This window comes from Scomber japonicus, chromosome 19, assembly GCF_027409825.1.
Source record: "Scomber japonicus isolate fScoJap1 chromosome 19, fScoJap1.pri, whole genome shotgun sequence".
Lineage (NCBI taxonomy): Eukaryota > Metazoa > Chordata > Actinopteri > Scombriformes > Scombridae > Scomber > Scomber japonicus.
Window position 1 is genome coordinate 18067095 of NC_070596.1, and position 19002 is coordinate 18086096.

Genomic DNA, 19002 nt, shown 5'->3' on the forward strand with positions numbered 1-19002 from the left:
CAACTAATTGAATCATGCGTTTGAGCTTTGAGCAGTGAAAAGAGCAAGATGTCATCTCTTCAAAGACAGTATTTGTCAAAAAGCTGTCTTGCATGTGAGTCACATATGGAGCAGAATGATGGTTTGTCATGAGAAAGAGGAAAGGGGAACTGGTGGTCGCATGTAAAGACAGTTTTTCTTATCTGCTCATGGAGATCACAAATTGTTTCCTGTGCTTTCCTCTTTCGTCTTTTACATCTCATGTCTTCTCAATCTTGTCTTAAAAGTTTAAAATATGATGTCTCTTAAAAGTTTTCTCAATTTCCACATTGCTGACAGTATGTTAGCCATGCATTTATTAATAATTACTGAGGAAGAGCCCTGTTTTCAAAGGCACATGAGGATGACTGATGATTTTACTAATTTTGCAGCTGGAAAATAGAACACGGTGATGAATTAAAAGTGCAGTATGTAGCACTTAATGGCATGTAGCTGTGAGGCTGCTGATAGTTGAAGTTGCTGCAACAAACTGAAGACTCCTAACCCTACCTCACCTTCCAATCATGACCTACAGTGGTCGTGAATCTTGCAAAAAACTTGAAGGACCCTCATAGAGCTATAGAGCCACTGTTTGATTTGTACTTTCTGGGCCACTGTAGAAAAATGGCGGTATAACATGGCGGGCTCTGTAGAAGAGGACCAGTTCCCTATGTGGATATAAATGACTCATTCTAAGCTAATTAAAACAAAACAATTACAACCTTATTTTCAGGTGGTTATACACTAATTAAAAGATACTTATGAATATTAAATTCTATTTCAGCCAAATCCATTCTGCTGGATGCCTTTAAATTCTATACACTGGAGCGTTTAGTCAGAATTTGCTTGACAGCAGCAGCTGTAATTATGGCAACAATAACTGTAACAGAAACATATGCACATGTGTATATTTGTCATTCATGAAATGACCCCAGTGGTAAAGTTGGTTAAACCTGTTATAGATCTACAAATGACAAAAGTAGGCTATTAGGGTATTTTAAACTTCGACAGCATAAACTTAAAAAATATTGTATTATATATTTAGCTAATATTACGCTGTCTGTTCCTTCATTTTAAGGTACAGTAACAGAGCATGATGCTTACAACCATGTCTCTGTGCCACTGCTCGGTCAGCTGTCAGTCAAAGACAACATACAGCAGCAAGGGCCTGCCTGCCTCTGAGGCTAAAGGAACCTTTTAGATACACATCTATTTCTGGCTACATGAATGTGAAAAAAAGAAAATCAGAGAGCACTTTCAAAGAAGAGAAATACACAGTTTTCAATGCAAATATGCATTCTTTGCTGATTGTTCTGCAGCATATTGTCTAAAAACTGCACTCCAGCATAATCAGTAGCCCAGTAAAACATACTGACAGACTGTGAGGACAGAGACAGTCGAAACCACGGGCACACATGGCTGTCTGCTATAGGAGAAGTGCCCCAGCAGCCCCAGTCTGCTCCAAATATGCTTACCACAAACAAGAAAAAATTCACATTCACACTAAGAAGTGTAGCTCTAAACCTTCAAGTCAAAGTCATACTAACTGCTTACAGGACTAAAATGTAGCAAAACAGTTAACTGGTAATTACTGTTTTGCATGGATAATCATGGGATTAATCATGCTGAATAAGCAAAGTAGGAATGAAAGAAAGCCCAAACTTAACTGTGGTGTCTTATCTGTAACGTAATGTGGTTTTGAAATGTGTACCTCGTGCTTTTGGGGGTTTTCTGTTATTTTTATACTGTTAAGATGTTGGATGTTTGTGTTAAACATGGTCAAAGTTCTGAAACTTGAGCTGAATGCTTCAGCTTGCTCTGGACATTTTGTTTGCGATGTTGCCTCTACTTGCTCCATGTGATGATGTCAGGCCGTTTAGGTATGCCCACAAACGACTGTCCGTTCCAAATACCTTTGTTGCTAGGGTTGTTGCTAAGATTGTTTGCGTTGTCCACTGGCATATTTTAGAATGGATTTGATCTTAAACATGTACCTATGTTCATTTTGAGTAAATAGCAAGAAATAAATAAATCTACTGCTACTGTTTGCATACAGAGTCTCAGAAACCACTGGACGTTTCCTGAGGTGCATCTTAGGCTGCGTTCAGACTGCAGGCAAATCTGATTCAAATCTGATTCCTTCTCAAATCCGATTTTTAGGCCTGACTGTCCACACTGTTTTTAACAAGTGTCCAAATGGGATTTGGCTCTGTTCAGACTGGGCCACTCCAATCTAGATTGGCTAAAAATTTTAGCTTGCAGTGTGAACGCAGCCTTAAAGAAGATAACCAATCAGAACAGAGTAGGCTCATTAAGAGGGGGGTCTTACAGAGACAGGAGCTTAAGTGGTCTGTTTCAGACAGAGGCTGAATTGATGAGCTGCATAGTGCCAAATTAGTAAATAAGTAATTATTTGAACTGGAAACCATGCAAAGATATAAAAATAATAAAAATATATATAAATATAAAATGTCCATATGTTCCCTTTAAGAGTAACTGCTTACTGTACGAATGGAGTGACAGGCTGCAAAATTCCAAAGCACTGAACTCATATTTTGGATAATTTTTCTTGGTAGTGTTAAAGCATTTCTTTGATGGCAGTGCAGAAGTGGGAGCAATCCTCCCACTAGCACTGATTACAGTCGGCATTCACAAGCAGGCATTCATCTGCAAAAAGAGGTTTAAAATCCATTGTGTATACTTAAAGTATTGATAATACTCTTTTGTCGTTCCCATATTTTCTCATTTTTGCTGTTGCTTTTGTGCTGCTGTGCGTAATGACAAGAAATCCTGCGAAGTCATGCTATGGGAACAATCTCAAGACAGAATGTTTTGCATCTAGAACATCCAAATGACAAATTAATTTGAACATTAACTTTAGAATTACCCAACCAATTAAATTTAGAGAACTCATTTGGTGGGTTTTACTAGAATCCAATAGGCAATGGCAGGCACACTAAAGAGGGGCAGTAAGCTGGTTAGTTAAAAAAAAACTGGACATGGTTGGGTAAAAAAAAAGGGTAAGTTCTTGTAATATGCAGTGGTAAAATGTATCATTACAACTTAGACTCCTGGAGTTGCTACATCAGTATCTGTCACAGAAACATATCTGTGTTGCATTTGAAATGCTCCAAGATGTGCACTCTGTGGAAAGCAGTGGTCATATGGAATTATTGTAGCTAACAAGCTCGGCTGGACAGGGTTAGACAGAGGAGCTCCTTCTTACTTTCACCTTTAACATACTGTCTTCTTTCTCTCTGTTGTGTCTGCACATTATGCAGGTTGCACACATAAATATAGAGAAACACAAGTTAGTGATTACTTTCTCACTAAGTAGTGCTACCACATTTGACCCTGCCTTTTTTTTAAAGGCTTTTTGTTTCAAATAAACTGCACTTGGCACAGTTTATCACAAGCAAGCTGTTTAATTTCATTACATTCCTTACATTGCTAGCCAAATATCAATGCTGCACCCAGTGTGTCAAGAGTTTTAGCAGCTTTTGAAGTCATGTGGAAGGTGAAGAGGGCATTAATGATGTGGTGCTGCATTGAGATGGAAAAGTTTTTCATCCGTATTTGTGAATGCTTCTTTCCTCTCTCCTTCCTCTCGCCTCCCACCCCTCTCGCCCTTGTTTTCTCTCTTCCTCTTTATCTCCGGGTGAATCAGAGTAACAGATGATTGTGCGGTTTGTGTGGGACAGTCTCAGGGGAGAGTTAAGGGAGGGGGGAAAACACATTCAGAGACCAAATTAAGGGAGAATGGAAAACCTTTTAGACTTTCTCCTCTTTTTTTCAGTAACCGTTTTCTGTTGCCTTGTCCTTGCTCCTTTTCAGACCGCTGCGTATTTCCTCCTTCACTGTTGTGGCCTCCTCCACCACCTCCTCCTCCTCCTCTTTTTCCCTCTCTTTTCTCCCTCTGTCACCCCATGACCATCACCCTGACTACACAAAGAGCTCTGTGGTATCATTAACTGCCCACTCTTTACTGACTCAAACATTTTTCAGTGTTTGATGATGGCCTTACACTTGGATTATTTCAGCAATTTACACAAGGCTCATTGAAAGCTTTGGACACTTCAGATGTTGCTGAAGATAATACTTGATATCCACAAAGGAATGTCCCTCAGAAAACCACAAGGCTATTTAAGAACATTTTCTTATCCACCACTGACTATACTTTTACAACTTGCAACACATTTGAGAGAAATTATGCCTTAAAAAATGTCACTCCAATGAAGTTTTTTTATTTTGCTTCTTCTCACTCACTGTGCACTGAACATACTGTACGCAGGAATTGTTTGCATTTGATATAAATCAAAGTCAAATCAGTCAAATTTGTCAAAGAAGTGACATTTTTTTGAGTTACATAAGCTGCAGCTTTAAGTCAGTATATTTAGTGAATCTTTCACTTGCTCTTAAAAAAAGACTTAATGCCTTTTTGATAGAACTAAGGGATTGAAGAATTAACAGAGAATAATAATTTGTCACTTCATATGTTACTCTACCTTGCTGAAATACTGATTTTAAATAGATGTCTAAAACATATGTTGGCCTTTAAGAAAGCATGCCATGAAATATTTGAGTATCTACTGTATAAAATGCGAGAATGAGAAAATGACTGTCCTCTTACTTTATAACAATAATCACTCCAACCACAGATTAAAGACTTGACATGCAGCATAACAGGGGTTCATCTTCTCAGTTGCCATGTCAGCATTTACCAGTTATCATTACAGGCAGGCAAAAGGGAGAAAAAAAAGCTGTGTCCATGTCATTGGCAGGGAGCAGAGAGTTCATGAATATTAACAATAGTTGTGTCCTGGACAACATGTCTCCCTGCATCACTTTGCTTGTCAGCTAGCATTAGCTTCTAAACCGTCACTGTAAAAATGGGTCTGACACTTCTGTCTGACGGGAAAGATGGGAAGGAAGGGTGAGGTGGCCTGAAAAGAGGACAGAGAGGTTAGATTTTCTGGCCAGCGTCTCAGAAATAATGAAGAATGGTTAGTTTTATAAGCAGAACATATCCCTTTGGGAGTCTTTTGGACCCAATAAGCCGTGGCTGCTCCTAAACCTTGTCTGTTCTCTTCTAGATGCAGTATTTATGAACACTTAACCTTGTTCTTTGTTGCTTGCATCTTTTAATTTGAAAAAAAGTTACAGTAAAACCACATACAAGGGATGCACAACACTGTAGTTATACAATGTTTAATTATATAGCTTGGATTGAGGCTCAGGTGGTCGAGTGAGTCGTGCATTAATCTTAGGGTGGTTCGATCCGTGACTCCTCCTGTCCACATGATGGGTCTTTGAGCTGAACTCCAAGACACTGAACCCCAAATTACTCAGAACAAGCAGCTCAGCCGCCATCAGTCTGTTAGTGTGTGTGCGTGCTTATGTGCGTACTTGTGTGTGTGTGTGTTCGTGTGCGCATGAGTGAATGAGGGGCTTTGTGAAGCATTTTGTCCTACTCGGGTTGAAAAGGACAACTTGAATGCAGTCCATTTACCATCACTATCAAGCTGATGAGACAACATTTTCAATAATTTCTCTTTGATCTTATTTTGTGTGATTTTGTGTGTATTACTTGGTTTTATGGTCTATATTTCTTTAGTTTGCTTAGTATTATTATGCTTGACCTCATCTTCCTCCTTGTGATGCTGTCAGATTATTTGTACATGCCCACAAATGGCCGTCCGTTCTGCAGCTGTTGTTGCTAAGGTTGGTTCGTGGTTGGTTTGTGTTTTTCACTTGCATATTTCACATCAGATTTGGCAAAAAATTCTGTCTGCTGAAGGCAACAGTGACACCGCTATAACCAATGAGAACAGAGTAGGCTCATTGGGAGGGGTATTTTAAAAGGGACTAAACAGTAGAAACTACAAGTATGAACTAAAAAAGTTTCATAAAGAGCCAGTATAAGGTAAAGAAGGAGTTTTTGAAATGTAAATAATACAAAAATATAGAACCTCAGAATATAAATATAGACCTGGAAATGTGCTTGATATGTCCCCTTTCAACTTGTTTTTGTTGAAGTCTTGCCTAAGTAGTCTAAGGTTGAAACCATGAGGGTCTGTTCAGGTGTAAATCTGGTCAAGGAGGGTGGTATCAAGTCACTGCCTGATATTATGCACAGTGTCTCCCCAAAAATGTTGTAACTGCAGTACAAGTTTGAGTCCATATGCTCCAAGTACAACCTGAAATGTGACCCTGTACTTGGCCTTGGACCTACCTTGTGTGTTAACTGTCTTGGAAGACACCTCCTCCTTTGATAGAGAGTGAGAGAGAGAAAAAAAAAAGAGAGAGAGAGAGCTCCCACACTGCTAAAGACCAGACTGGCCTCGTCTGGCTCCCAGACAAGCTTTTCAAACTCTTCTTTCACTCCTCTCCCTAAGACATGCTTTCTTTTCTCCCTTTCTTCTCTCCCTCTAATCCGTCCTTCTGCCTATTTAGAGGTGAACAGCGCAGCATGAAAGAGAGAGAAAGTGTTTTTTGTGTGCTTGACGGGTAACCCTCGCCCTTTTCAAAAGGCAAACAGGGAAAAGCTGCCATTACTACTGGCATGAAGAGATCTTAAGACAACGGCCTTTTCTGCTACTTTATTAGCATTGTAGAGACTAGTGCAGCATCATTCCTCTTTCACCCCTCTTTTTCTCCGTCAATTCTCTGTCCACGTTTCATTCCATGAGCCAGGCATCCAAATGATAGAAAGGAAAAGAGGCAAGCCGGCAATTAATGGGGTTGCTAGGGGTTAGACTGGCCACTGTTCTAGTGTGAATTCAACAGGCGTTTTCCTGTATTGCCGAGGTATTTGTTGATATTTTTTTGCAGATTACCACCACCTCTTTCCCAGGCATATGGATATTGAAAACAAAAATAAAACCACTGTTTGCATAACTAGAAGAGGAGGGGGGATTGCCAGAATTTTCAGACCTGTGAATTTCCGTACTGTGTGTTTGGGAGAGCTGAGGGGGCAGTAGCTGATAGGAAAAGCGGAGGAAAGATGGAAGTTGAAAACATAACAAACAAGCATAATGTCTGGACGGAGACTGGGGAGTATGGGAACCTAAGTGGAAAGAGCCTGATGAGGTGAGAAAGTCTGATTGAGTTATGTGAGTCAGTGTGAAGTAACTGTGTCAAATGTGCCACAACAATACTGCTATCATTCTCTTTTGTTGGGGAGGGTGGTCATTAAAAGACTCAAAAGTTATAAGCAATCAGAAACATTTCCGTTCACAGTGTGAATATGGTCTTTCGTTTAACTGCATTCTCATAAGTTTTCATATTCTGTGCCTTCCTTTCTCCCTCTTATGTTTTGCACTTGTGGCACCTACATTAGTCACCGCTGTGTATATTTGCAAGAGCTCTAGCACCTCTCAGAAGCTCATAGTGTGGACTCAGGAAGCAAACTGGTCTTATCGGGGGTAGACACACAAAGCTGTCCTGGCTGTGGGGTGGCGAGGTATGCGTAAGTGCATGTGTGTGTATGTGTGTGGAGGGGGTGTCGGTGGGAGGCACTTCCTCCTATTCTTCTGCTGTTGAAGAGTTCCCATGAGCGCCCCTGCCAGGAGCGACAGTGTGGCCTGAGCAGGCCGAGCCAGCGCCAGTCTCGCCTACACGACGCCACCACACACACTCTCACACAGCTGATCTCAGGCGCTACTGCAACTGCTTCTGTTCAGGCCACTGAGCAACAAGCTGGACAGACCGGATAGTATTGCCAGAAGAAAGCAAAGAAAAGAGAAGATAAAGGAAAGAAGAATGGATTGAACTGAATTTTGAAAAAGAACACTGCTGTGGATGAAATCACAGGTACAGACTCGTAAAATCTTGCACACGGGAAATGCATTGATGACTGGAATCATTACTAGCAATCCTTGAATGGACTAAAGTGCAGCTGGAGGTCAGTGGCAGAGTGACGCCAATTTTACAGAAGGGGCTTTTACCAAGAAAATTGAATCTAGAGTCGTTCGGGGAAAGTTGACGAAGAGTGAAGGCCACTTTGGCTGAAAAAGAGTCTTCAAGGACCATTCTTATTATACTCGATATATTTCTCGACAGGGGTCTTCTTTCACAACAAGGTGAGATCAAATAGTGTTGTCTGCAACCCCATCAACTGGACTGTCACCTGGAGATCTGACATTTGGGGAACTGCAATAGTAAAGCCACCCACTCTTTGGGCAGCTGTCACTGTTGAGATGATTCATAACACCCTCAAGTCCACCCAGCCATCAGAGCACAGCCCCAGGAGAACACACTCGGCTGCACAGAGGAAGCTGTGGAGATACTCGGGCTGCAGAGGGGCCGGCCAGGTAGAAAATCAGCGTCGCAGTGTGTGTGTGCTGGCTGCCGACTTGAACACTGGAGACGGAGGAGGAGGAAGAGATGGTGGTGGTGGTGTGATGCACACTATCCATGGGCTGTGTCACCTCTGCATCGGATGTAGGCTTCCTCAGGTGTGTGTGTGTTGAGGAGAGAAAACGCAAGGGGATGGAGGACGAAAAGGGGGAAGTTGAGAAAAGAAAGTGTGAATAACAGACTGAAATGACAAGTTACAATTTCTGATGAGAGTTTTCATGATTACCTTAATTTGCAAAAGATATATTCCATAATTTAGAAAGCTGTAAGGATTAACTTGGCTGTTAAAAGTGTCCATGTTCATGTTTGCTCACAAATGGATCCTAATATTTTGCCATTATTGTTCTGGAGAAAACGTATTCCCAACTGCCCGTTCAACATATCCGGAAAGGAATAACTGGCAGGAAATTTAAGCAATGTGGGTTTTTTTTAAGGGGGAAGAACCAGCTCTCTATCCTCTACATTATTTATCTTTCAAATAGTGAGAGTGGGATCTGATGGAAAGAGACAGTAAGAATGGACGAGAGAAAATAGATATCTGTTATGATATGAAATGATGCCACTATCCCTACTGTACATAGGCCGCTTGGTGCACGTCTAAAGTCGTTAAATATACAGTAGAAGGAGACAGTATGATATAAAGCAGCTGTAAAGGGACAGAATATGATCATACCATTTAAATATTGAAAAGAGAATAAAAATAAGAAAGTATTTCTAATATTAGGCCTTCATGAGAAAAATTCAGCACAACACTTTCGTCATATGTGTGTCTGTGTGTTGCTCCAGTCACTAAACATACTGACCCAGATAACATTGTCTTATTGAGGAATAGGGAAATGAGTAGGTGGTTGTGAGATGTAGTGTGTGTTAAGAGTTACAATATGAGTGGATGCAGTATATCATCTGTGTGTGTTTGTTAGATATGCTGCACGTGCAGTTACGTGGACGCACACTTTATGAGCACCTGTTGACCAATTATATGACCTCTGCTGTACTGCTGGAAAACAGACAAGACATATATTGTAAGCATGGGATGGAGTTTGGCAGGATTTCGGATCCTGGCTGCATGCAATTTGTAGTAATGTCTGAAAGGCGAAGCACTGAGGCATGAATGCAAAAAATGGAAAAGCTCTGTCACACATGCATGAACACATACTGTACACACATGCGCTACAGGCTTTTCTTCCTTTGGGTATACCTAAATTAATTATAAGAGAGTTAAAATCATGTCAGTTCTTCCACAGTGCCTTTGATTGAATTATTAATTTATCAATAAGGCCTTGCTCACACAATTTAAATATTTAATACATACTGGGAACTTTTCCCCATTCATTTATCTTCATTCATTTTCAGTGATATGTCTGAACATTCAGACTGATTTACTGTATTATTCTTAGGCTAGTCCCTTATTCGCTGTTGAAAATAATCCCTCCGCGTTAATTTAGAATAAAAAAGGGGGCATGGGACCACTACTCACAGGTAGACCAGAGGAGTCCAAGTGATTGGACTCAGCTACACTTGCAAATTGAATTAATGCTGTAAAAGGCTCAGGGTTTGGGAGGAATTGGTCCAAATTTGACAGAACCGAGAGTTCCCTTAAAAGGGACAGAATGACCAAAATGGCTTTTGATTAAAAAAAGAAAAGAAAGATGCAGGCACAGACAATACATACAGACGGATACAGTAGATGAGCCGTTATAGATGAATCTCTCTCTTATATCTGTTAATTTTCAGTTATGGTCTTGTGGTTTTTGCTTTTCTCTATTTTCTTTCACATGCAAAATTTTGGTCTGGTCTTTCGAAATGTTTTATGACTCCGCTTGTTGTTTGTCTTCCTTAATTTCAGTGAAATGTTTTTTTTTTCATACCATCTGTTCCTGCATTTGTCTTTGTCATCTGTTCTGTCTGTTCCACTTTTTAAAGTCCCACTGCCCTCTTTTCATCACCACTTAATCTATCTTTCATCTGTTTCTCCTGTTTGTTTGTCTTTTTTATCCTCTTTTAATATCACTCTACTGTACCTGCAGCCATTTCCTTGGTATCTGTATATCTCATTCTATATTGTGGACACCGTCAGACTTGAGGATATATATCTGTTTGTATTCTTACAAAATATGCAAATACACACAGAGCTCAGCAACAATTTTAGCTGACATAACACCATCTGTACTTAGAGTCATGAATGAAGATGAGGAGTCATGTTTTCCACCATGTGTGTGTCAGTGCTTCTTCAGGCTCAGAGGAAGAACCTCCTTTTTGTGATGGTTGCCTTCACATACATTAAATCGCTTGTAATTATAGATAGATATAGTACTATAAGGCTTGTGTGTGTCTGTGTTCATATGTTTAGGTTTGTAATACTCCGCAAGAAGAATTATAATGACAACATCACATCAGCTTTATCTTATGACATGATTTGGTAAAGTTTCAGCCAAATCAAATAGGGTTGTGTGTACAAAAACAATTCTGAACTGATTTTGTTTGCCAGGTACCCAAGTCAGTTGTCTTTATTTATAACTATTTTTTTTTTACAGCAGTGTCAGTTTGGACTTAGACTGAACTAGAAAGAAATCAGAATGCGAAAGGACTGAAGGGTACAGAAATATGGTTAAGGAATTGTGGCCCCAAACAGCGTGACACAGGGCACATAAAATCAGTGGACTATGAGAAACTGCAATCGTATCCGACATTTTAGGGTCACGACGAGCTTCAGGCCTCTGAATAATCACCATATTTCTCCAAGTCGATGAATCTTGCTCATGGGTAGACTTTTTAATTTCGCAGTAGATACATGTAGTTTTCAGCTACTGTAGAAAAAGAGAGAGAAAGAGAGAAAGAGAGAGGGGGGGGGGGTGTCGAAGAGGGATGTCTGTGTGTTTTGGGCCCCTGGCCCGTAGTCAGCAGATGAGATGGAAAGTGAGATGTTTTGGATGGAACTGTGTTGACTTTGGCTCTGACTTCGGGGGCAGGTACTGAATGTTTGACGACGCCGGGTCAAAGAGAAAGAGACAATGGGAAAGAGCCATCAGCATTGTCTGTGTGTATGTGTGTGGATTTTATGTGTTTGAGATGTGTGTGTGTGTCTGTTGTGTTGAAATAATGTACAGGATGATAATGTTGGGATTTGTCAAACTTTAAACTCTCAAAACCCTGATTGGTCACAGGATTCCAGTAATGAGTTTTCATCTCGGTCAGTGCGCGCACATTTTTTTAATACATAAAACTGGATTTAAACTCTCACCCTGATGTATGCGCATAATCCGCAAATATGGGGCACAATAGACATAATACTACAGAAATCTCCTTTACAATTCTTGTTGTCCTTTACGGAGCTGTTTATGTTAAAATCAATCTGACAAGGGAATATAAACTCATAAACTACTTTTTGTGAATTTTGGAAATGATCTTTTATAATATGTAGTTATTACTTCTATGTTTTGTTCAAATTACAGTTAAAGAGCCTAAATTTACGCTTTGCAGTCTGATTGATTAAAGAAGCATTTGAGCAGTTGTGTACTGTAAAACCCAAACACACATTTCCAGCTTTCCTGATGGTCTATTATAATTATGATTGTGTTGTATAAATGAGCTATGACCAATTTTACACTATTATAAAATATAGATGTGAATTTCAGTAAGTCCAGAATATTCTATCCTTTCACAGCTACTGAAAAAAACGTCTTTCTTCCATCTCTTGGAGTTTTTCTTTCTGACTAACTCAGCTAATTGGCTTCACCGGGAAACTGCTGTCAGGACAGTTTTAATAGGAAGTAGAAGCAGAATACAAATCTACTTAATCGTCCTGTAGGAAGGAAGTTGATTATTTTGCCAGAATGCTACTTTTGCTTCCTCAGGTAGTAACTGAGTGGTGGTGGTGAGGGTCCTATCTTTTTATCACAAAGTAACTTTTTGTGTGTTTGTGTGTTCTGCAGGTAACCATCCTTCGAGGAAAGGATGGATATGGCTTCACCATCTGCTCGGATTCTCCTGTGAGGGTTCAGGCAGTTGACCCAGGCGAGTTTTCTACACGTGTGCCTCTATACATTCAGCTCAACATCACAACTCAGAAACTATATAACATGAAATAATTACATGGCTCTTTCTTTGGAGTTAAATTGCCTGTGTCAGATGGTACGATCTTTCTTTTAGATGGCTGCATTTTTTCCTACATATGTTTTGCTCAGCACTTACACTCATACTTGGAGGCTTTCTCATTGGAGTCCCACCCAAAATCATACATTTATAGATTTAAACAAAGGTACTTAAAGATTTGATTGTAATACTCTTAGGGCCTGATTTACTAAGATCCCAAATAGTAGCGTTTCGTTTGCGTGAGTTTTGTGGGTGATCTACTAAGAATAACTGCGTAAATGAAGACAGGTGCGGCAGGGTGGAGACAGCAGTATTTAAATGAGGGTTTTGTTTGTCTTAATAGAGAGTTTGGACGAGCAGAAAGCTGCAAGCGCAAAATAAAAAGTGATCAGGTTCTAGTGGAAGAGGTTAACAAATATATTGAGTTATAACAAAAACAAATATTACCAGAAATACTGACATATGGGAGATTATTTGTGACGAAGTCAATGCTTTTAGTAAAACCAAAAATATTCCACTCCAAAATATTAACACAGGTGGAAAAACTCCGTCCTGTGTATTCTATCATTGTGCCTCCGTCTCCTCCTCTCCACAGTGACAAAAGTCATCTGAGCGCAGTGCACAGTCGGTTAACACCTGCCCTTCAAAGGTATTATTTATAGACGCAGTTTCCATCAGTAAAAATACCTTCAGGTTTGGTAAATCACAATGCGTGTGGTAAATAACATATTTGCATTTTCTCCTCCCTGTATTTTGCACACTGGGGTTGAAATGCCCCACATTACATATTGATTATGGGAAACAAACTAAATGGACAGCACGTACTATCTTATACAGTTGAAAGACGCAAACCTCAGTGTGCTGCGTTAGTAGATCAGCTTGCACATTTTTTGTGGGTGATGTCAAGTTTGCACACGTTTTTACACACGCAGACCTTTAGTCAATCAGGCCCTTAGTCAGATTTTAAGAGAGGTTTTTAATTTTCGTTCGCACCATTGCCAACAGTTGATTTCTAGTTTTATACTAATGACAGGAACTTGACACAAAACTGAAACACCCTTATTCATACAGTATGCAGTGTATGGAGTCAAAACAGATGGATGAACTGCTTATTAACTTAGAAATTATTGATTTACCTCCATGTATTCCAACTTAGGCTGAGTAAATACTCTAGTACTCAAATTTATTGACTTGAGTTTGGCATTTCATGAATGCACCTTGCTTGTGGGTGACTTCTTTAGGTATTCCACTGGTAGCATTGATAAATTACCATATGGATTGACTCATGCAGCAGGGTGTTGCAGTTAATAAGGAGCCTGTCTATCAAATTGACAAGTCCCCATGTTGGCAGGCATCCACCCTGCTGCCATGCCTTTAATAAGATTCTGAATCTGGAGCTGATTGTATCATTACTGTCCCTTTGCACTGATGACAGGGATTCAAACTGAAATTAAGCTATAGGAAACAACTAAGTATCATAATATCAGATCATTATTTTATTTCTTTATCTGCACAGTCATTTGTCAATTTGTGATAAGTTTAATGAAGTCCAATGAAGAAACAAACTTAACACATTAAGGAGTTATCGCCCTGGGCAGCATGAATAGTTGAGGGTGTGTAACGATCAGATTTTTTTTTGTTTCTTCCTTCTGGCAGGGGGTCCAGCAGATCAGGCAGGTCTGCAGCAGTTGGATACTCTCCTGCAGTTAAATGGTCAGCCAGTGGAACAGTGGAAATGTGTGGACTTAGCCCATGCTATCAGGTAATGACTCCACCACACAAAAGAATTTACAACAGAATGTAGGAGAATCACTTTCATAGGCTTATTCAGGGCAAGTGGTTTTTAATGATTATCAAATAGGTTGACAGGTAAGGAGAATTCATTTTGCATCATTATTGATTTACAATCTGAGCCACAGTGATGAGTAATAGTTTTGGCTCAATACCTGAACAAGATCTCTGCAAAAAAAAGATATAATTTAGTTTAGAAGCTGTCAATATGTACTTAGCCTTTAGTGATGTGAAGGCATAACAACTTTATAAGTAGATGTTGTGATGCAAATAATTGATCAGGAATCGTATATATATATTAAGTATTTGATAACCTGTTCTTGCGTAATTGAGGAGTCTCATACTTTATTGTATTATACGTAGATGCACAAATACAATAATTATAGTTTACAGTGTTTCAGGGCTACTTCTCTATAACATTCAAAGTGTTTTTTAACTTAAACTTTTTTCCAGTAATTAATACATTACATTACAATTTAATATTACATGTTCATCAATTTTGTCCTTCATGTGCACATATTATGTACTTTACAGTCCACCAGATGTTGAACACAACCTCTCTTGTCATTGCAGAAATAGCGCCAATGAGATCACAGTGGTGGTGTGGCGCACTGGCCCCTCAGCAAAGCCTAGTTTTGAGGGCCTCATTCACCGGCCCTCCTACAAGCCCTCCACCTCAAACTATGATGCCCCCTCGCCCCCTACCCGCAGGCGTGTTCCAGATGTCGGCACAAGCAAAACCCCCCCAGCTGTGCCGCCTCTCCCAGCTCACCACCGTGCCGCTGCCAGCCGCAGGCTACTGGTCAACGGTTCTGAAGCTGGAAGTAGTAGCAGTGTAGGTGTAGGGACCCTCGGGTGGGGGGCCCAGGGGGGATCAGCCGAGGAACTGGATGGGAAACCACGACACCTCCACCACCCGCACACTGCTACACTGAAGGGCACCAGGGTAAAGGCATCCAATGGGGACAACTACATCATACTGGCCCCCATCAATCCTGGAAGCCAGGTACCGCAGACTGGTGGTGGGCTGCATCTTCATCATCTTCTTCGTCCCCCTCATCCTCACCAGGGTCATATGGTGGCTCATCCTAGATATGTCTCCTTACCTTACATCCCTGGTGCTGATAGATAGAAGGACTGTATACAGTATGTCTGGGCCATTTGGGTTAATGTTGTCTCTTTGATTTGTGCTTCAAGACATGTTTTGAACACACTACATACAGCACAGTGTCATGTAGATATGAAATAGCCTGAAAAGGAAAGAGGAGATGACATACAAAATGTAGCTGTTGATAATGTATTGTGTGCCTTTACTATTGACAATATGTCTTTCATTACATACTACAGACTCAGCACAGGTCATATTAGGAGATCAATACATATGTATCTGATATCATTTATCTTAGAGATATCCTATCGGTAAATCACCTGTATACCATGGTTTATACAGCAGTACATGAATAATCTGGCTTTTAAGAAAGAGAATTAATACAACAAAAATATTACTTTAATGTATACTCTATGAAAAAGCACAAATTCCAACACATTTACAGTATAACATTATGTACATGCAGAGAATAGCATCTACATGACGTCTTGTACAACATGTACTTATGGTTGCATCTAGTGATATCATGTACAGTATATGAGGTTAAAGCTTTCATCATTAAAGCAAAATAAAGCAAATTCATTCAATCAAAAAGACTGAACTGAATTCCTCAGCTAACACCAATGTAACCCTACAATACTAACCCATTAACCACCTGACAAACATGTTGAAGCAAAAGGAAAAAAAAAAAGTTTGGAGACAGTCTCCCTACAACCTTGTCCTCCGTGTGTTATTGCTTGCAATCTAGGTTTAGCCTACAGGCTGTAAATAGTTGCTTAAGACCAACAAATATCTTTTTCCTGTCATATGTAGGGTTGATAATTAAGTTAAATTCTCTTTTTTCCCTTATCCCTTGGTGTCTAATTAAGTCTGTGTGTCTGTGTGCCTCATGCAGAGTAAGTCTTCCTCTGTAAATGCTTTTCAGCTTGAGGTTCAGTTAGGGAATATTGCAGTGCGTGGCAAAAGACAGTGTGTAGTGAGCAGTCTCAGACATAAGATGAGATTGTCTTTAGAATAAGGGACAGAAGCAGATTCAGTGAATAAGACTTTCATGAAAGAAATGAAAGAAAGTATATTAAAAGAAAGAGTGAAGAGTAGTCTGGTGGCATCTGGGAAAATGTTGCTAACATATTGCACAAACATTCCCCTTCAAATAGACACCACTTCTGCCCAAAGGCAGGAATTTGGTGAGTTTTCGTGGTGGCCATCACAGGCTAAATATACCGAAGGCCCCATGGAAATGGGTCAGGCTGGTGACATATCACGCCGACACAATAGTCTAGCTCACAAACAAAGAGCTTTGAAAGCACACACTGCAGTCTGCCCCAATAAGCTGGTAGAAAAGTGTGCTAATGATTTGTTGAAAACGTCTTGTCTTTTCATTTTCACCTGTTAGTCTGAACAACATTTGAAGTGGTGGCAGCTTCCTATCTTTATTCCCGCAGTTGATTTTAATCTGTTATGACAGGTGGAAACCCTCACTGCCTCACTTAGTCCAGCACGATTCAGATGGGCTCAGCTGAGCCCTAAAAACTAAATTCAATGTCTTGCAATAAACCACAGATGACAGTGAAGACCTTGATCCCTAAACCTTTTCATATCAAAATGGAAAAAGAGACGTAAACACAAATACACAAATAAACTGGAAAAAAAATAAAAAAAATAAATAAAATAAAAAAAAATATATATATATATATACATATCTTAAATGCCCTCTATACCCCAACCTGTATTAAAAATATATAATATATAAAATTATGGAATCATGCCTAATGGCATGTCTTTCTTATCTGGATATCTGTATCATAATCACATCATAGAAAGTTAAAGCGAGAATCAACCCTCAGTATAGCATCGGATTAGTGACATAATTATTACTATATTTTGTGTCATTATTTTAATATGTATATGCTTTGCTCCATCTTAGATGTATGTGAGTTTTCATTTTGCTTCAGCAAGCATGTATGATATTGATGTAATTTCATATTATTCTGCTTTCAGATCTTGAGGCCTGTTTACCAAGACAACCAGGGAACATTAGGTAAGACATGATTCAAGACTCATGCAATGTTTAGTACAGAGTTCAAGGCTACATTGAACTTTGTTGCAAATTTTGGCTGAAAAGCCTTTGTTTAAGTTGGCTTTAGTGCCTTTACTATTTTGGATGTAGCCCAGTGGTAATTGGATTTTTAACCTCACATTTTAGGTTATAATTATTTTAATGACATTCACTCAACATTTGGCACCTTTTTCCCAGTCTCAAATTTAGCTGACTTTTAAAATACTTATAAAGCTCACATGCTCCTAAATTACTTCCTCCAAACATTTTACTTGTTCATCAAAGATCCTGAAAAAAAGGAAGAATCTGTCTAGTTTTATGCTTACTTTTTTCTTCTTCTTTCTGGAACCTGACTAATACAAAAGCTTAAAATATCAAATATGCACCTCTCCCTATTTTGAAATAACATGATAAGATCTATATGGTCAGATTTTTTTAGCTGCTCTCCCAGCTTATATTCAGCTGAAGGAACCATGTGGTGTGGTTTCTGTTTTTTTTCATGCTGAACCAGCAGTGGACCAGCTACGATCTCATTAACAGTCACACTAGTCATCTTGAACATACAGATAGTAGGAACCACAATAACAGTCAGATAGGGAAAAACGCTGTTCTGATCAGAACCCCAAAGATACCTGTAGGAAATTCTGTCGATGTTTAAAAAATCTGCACCCAGTAACACATGTGCTGCAGGGATAATAACTTTGGTTGATTGACTCACTGTTGGACATCTTTAGACCCAAATTTGATGACTGTGTAGCCAGACCAACCATTTAGAGAATGGAGGCCTGGAGAAAGAAAGATACCATACCATATATTATGCTAAATATAAAGCTGGTTAGCTTAGTTTAGCATAAAACCTGCAAATATGGGGAAACAGCTTGCCTGGCTTAGTCCCACAAGCACTCAAAAGTCTTGTCATTTTAGTCCTTACAGTTTTTGTACAGATTAAACAAACAATATATAATGTGTTAATCAGTGAGCTTTAGAGGGGTTGGGAGGCAGATTGTGTTACCTTCAGACAGAGCCAGGCTAGCTGTTTCCTCCTGTTTGCAGTCTTCATGGTAAGCTAAGCTAAGCATTTCCTGGCTCCATCTTAATATTTAGCACACCCACAGAGTGTTATCAATATTTTCATCTAACTCTTTGCAAACTATTTAGCATCTCCATGTGATGTTACTACATAGAGCAGACTTAATTAATGATGTTACTCCACACCCAAGTCAGTATCCAGAAGTGTGCCATTTGGAATGTCTTCACTAATTCTATGTAGTCTTTACCCCTACCTGCTTCAGCTTCCTCTTTTTGTTCTTCAGCTGCCAGGTTATATCCCACACGGCAGGCCTCTGGTCCACAGAGCCAGGCTGGTGGTGGGGGTGCTTTTTCTGGAGGGATGAGTAGTAGTGGTGGAGGTGGCGGGGGTCTTTCCAGTCGCGCTGGCTTCTTACGACGGTCCAACAACTCCAAGACAACAAAGACAGCGTCCACCTCCACTAATGCCGGTGTCCCGAACTACCAGCAGCAGAGTGCAAACTTTGCCAATTACCAGAACTGTACCATCGTACGCTCACACACTCCA

The 19002-nt window shown here is 39.8% G+C and overlaps 1 protein-coding gene across 1 annotated transcript; it reads left to right on the forward strand.

The window, feature by feature from the left end:
- The first annotated feature begins 7733 nt into the window (after positions 1-7733).
- On the forward strand, positions 7734-15889 carry LOC128380058 (regulator of G-protein signaling 3-like). Its single transcript, XM_053339741.1, has 4 exons — positions 7734-8474; positions 12309-12390; positions 14125-14230; positions 14833-15889. The coding sequence occupies exons 1-4, from the start codon at positions 8217-8219 to the stop codon at positions 15389-15391; spliced, it is 1005 nt and encodes a 334-aa protein (XP_053195716.1). The 5' UTR covers positions 7734-8216; the 3' UTR covers positions 15392-15889.
- Positions 15890-19002: the final 3113 nt, after the last annotated feature.

Coding starts and splice junctions, on each gene's coding strand:
- LOC128380058 (XM_053339741.1), top strand. CDS start 8,217: ATGATTCATAACACCCTCAAGTCCACCCAGCCATCAGAGCACAGCCCC. Junction 12,391..14,124: donor GGTTCAGGCAGTTGACCCAG/GCGAGTTTTCTA, acceptor TCCTTCTGGCAG/GGGGTCCAGCAGATCAGGCA. Junction 14,231..14,832: donor GACTTAGCCCATGCTATCAG/GTAATGACTCCA, acceptor TTGTCATTGCAG/AAATAGCGCCAATGAGATCA.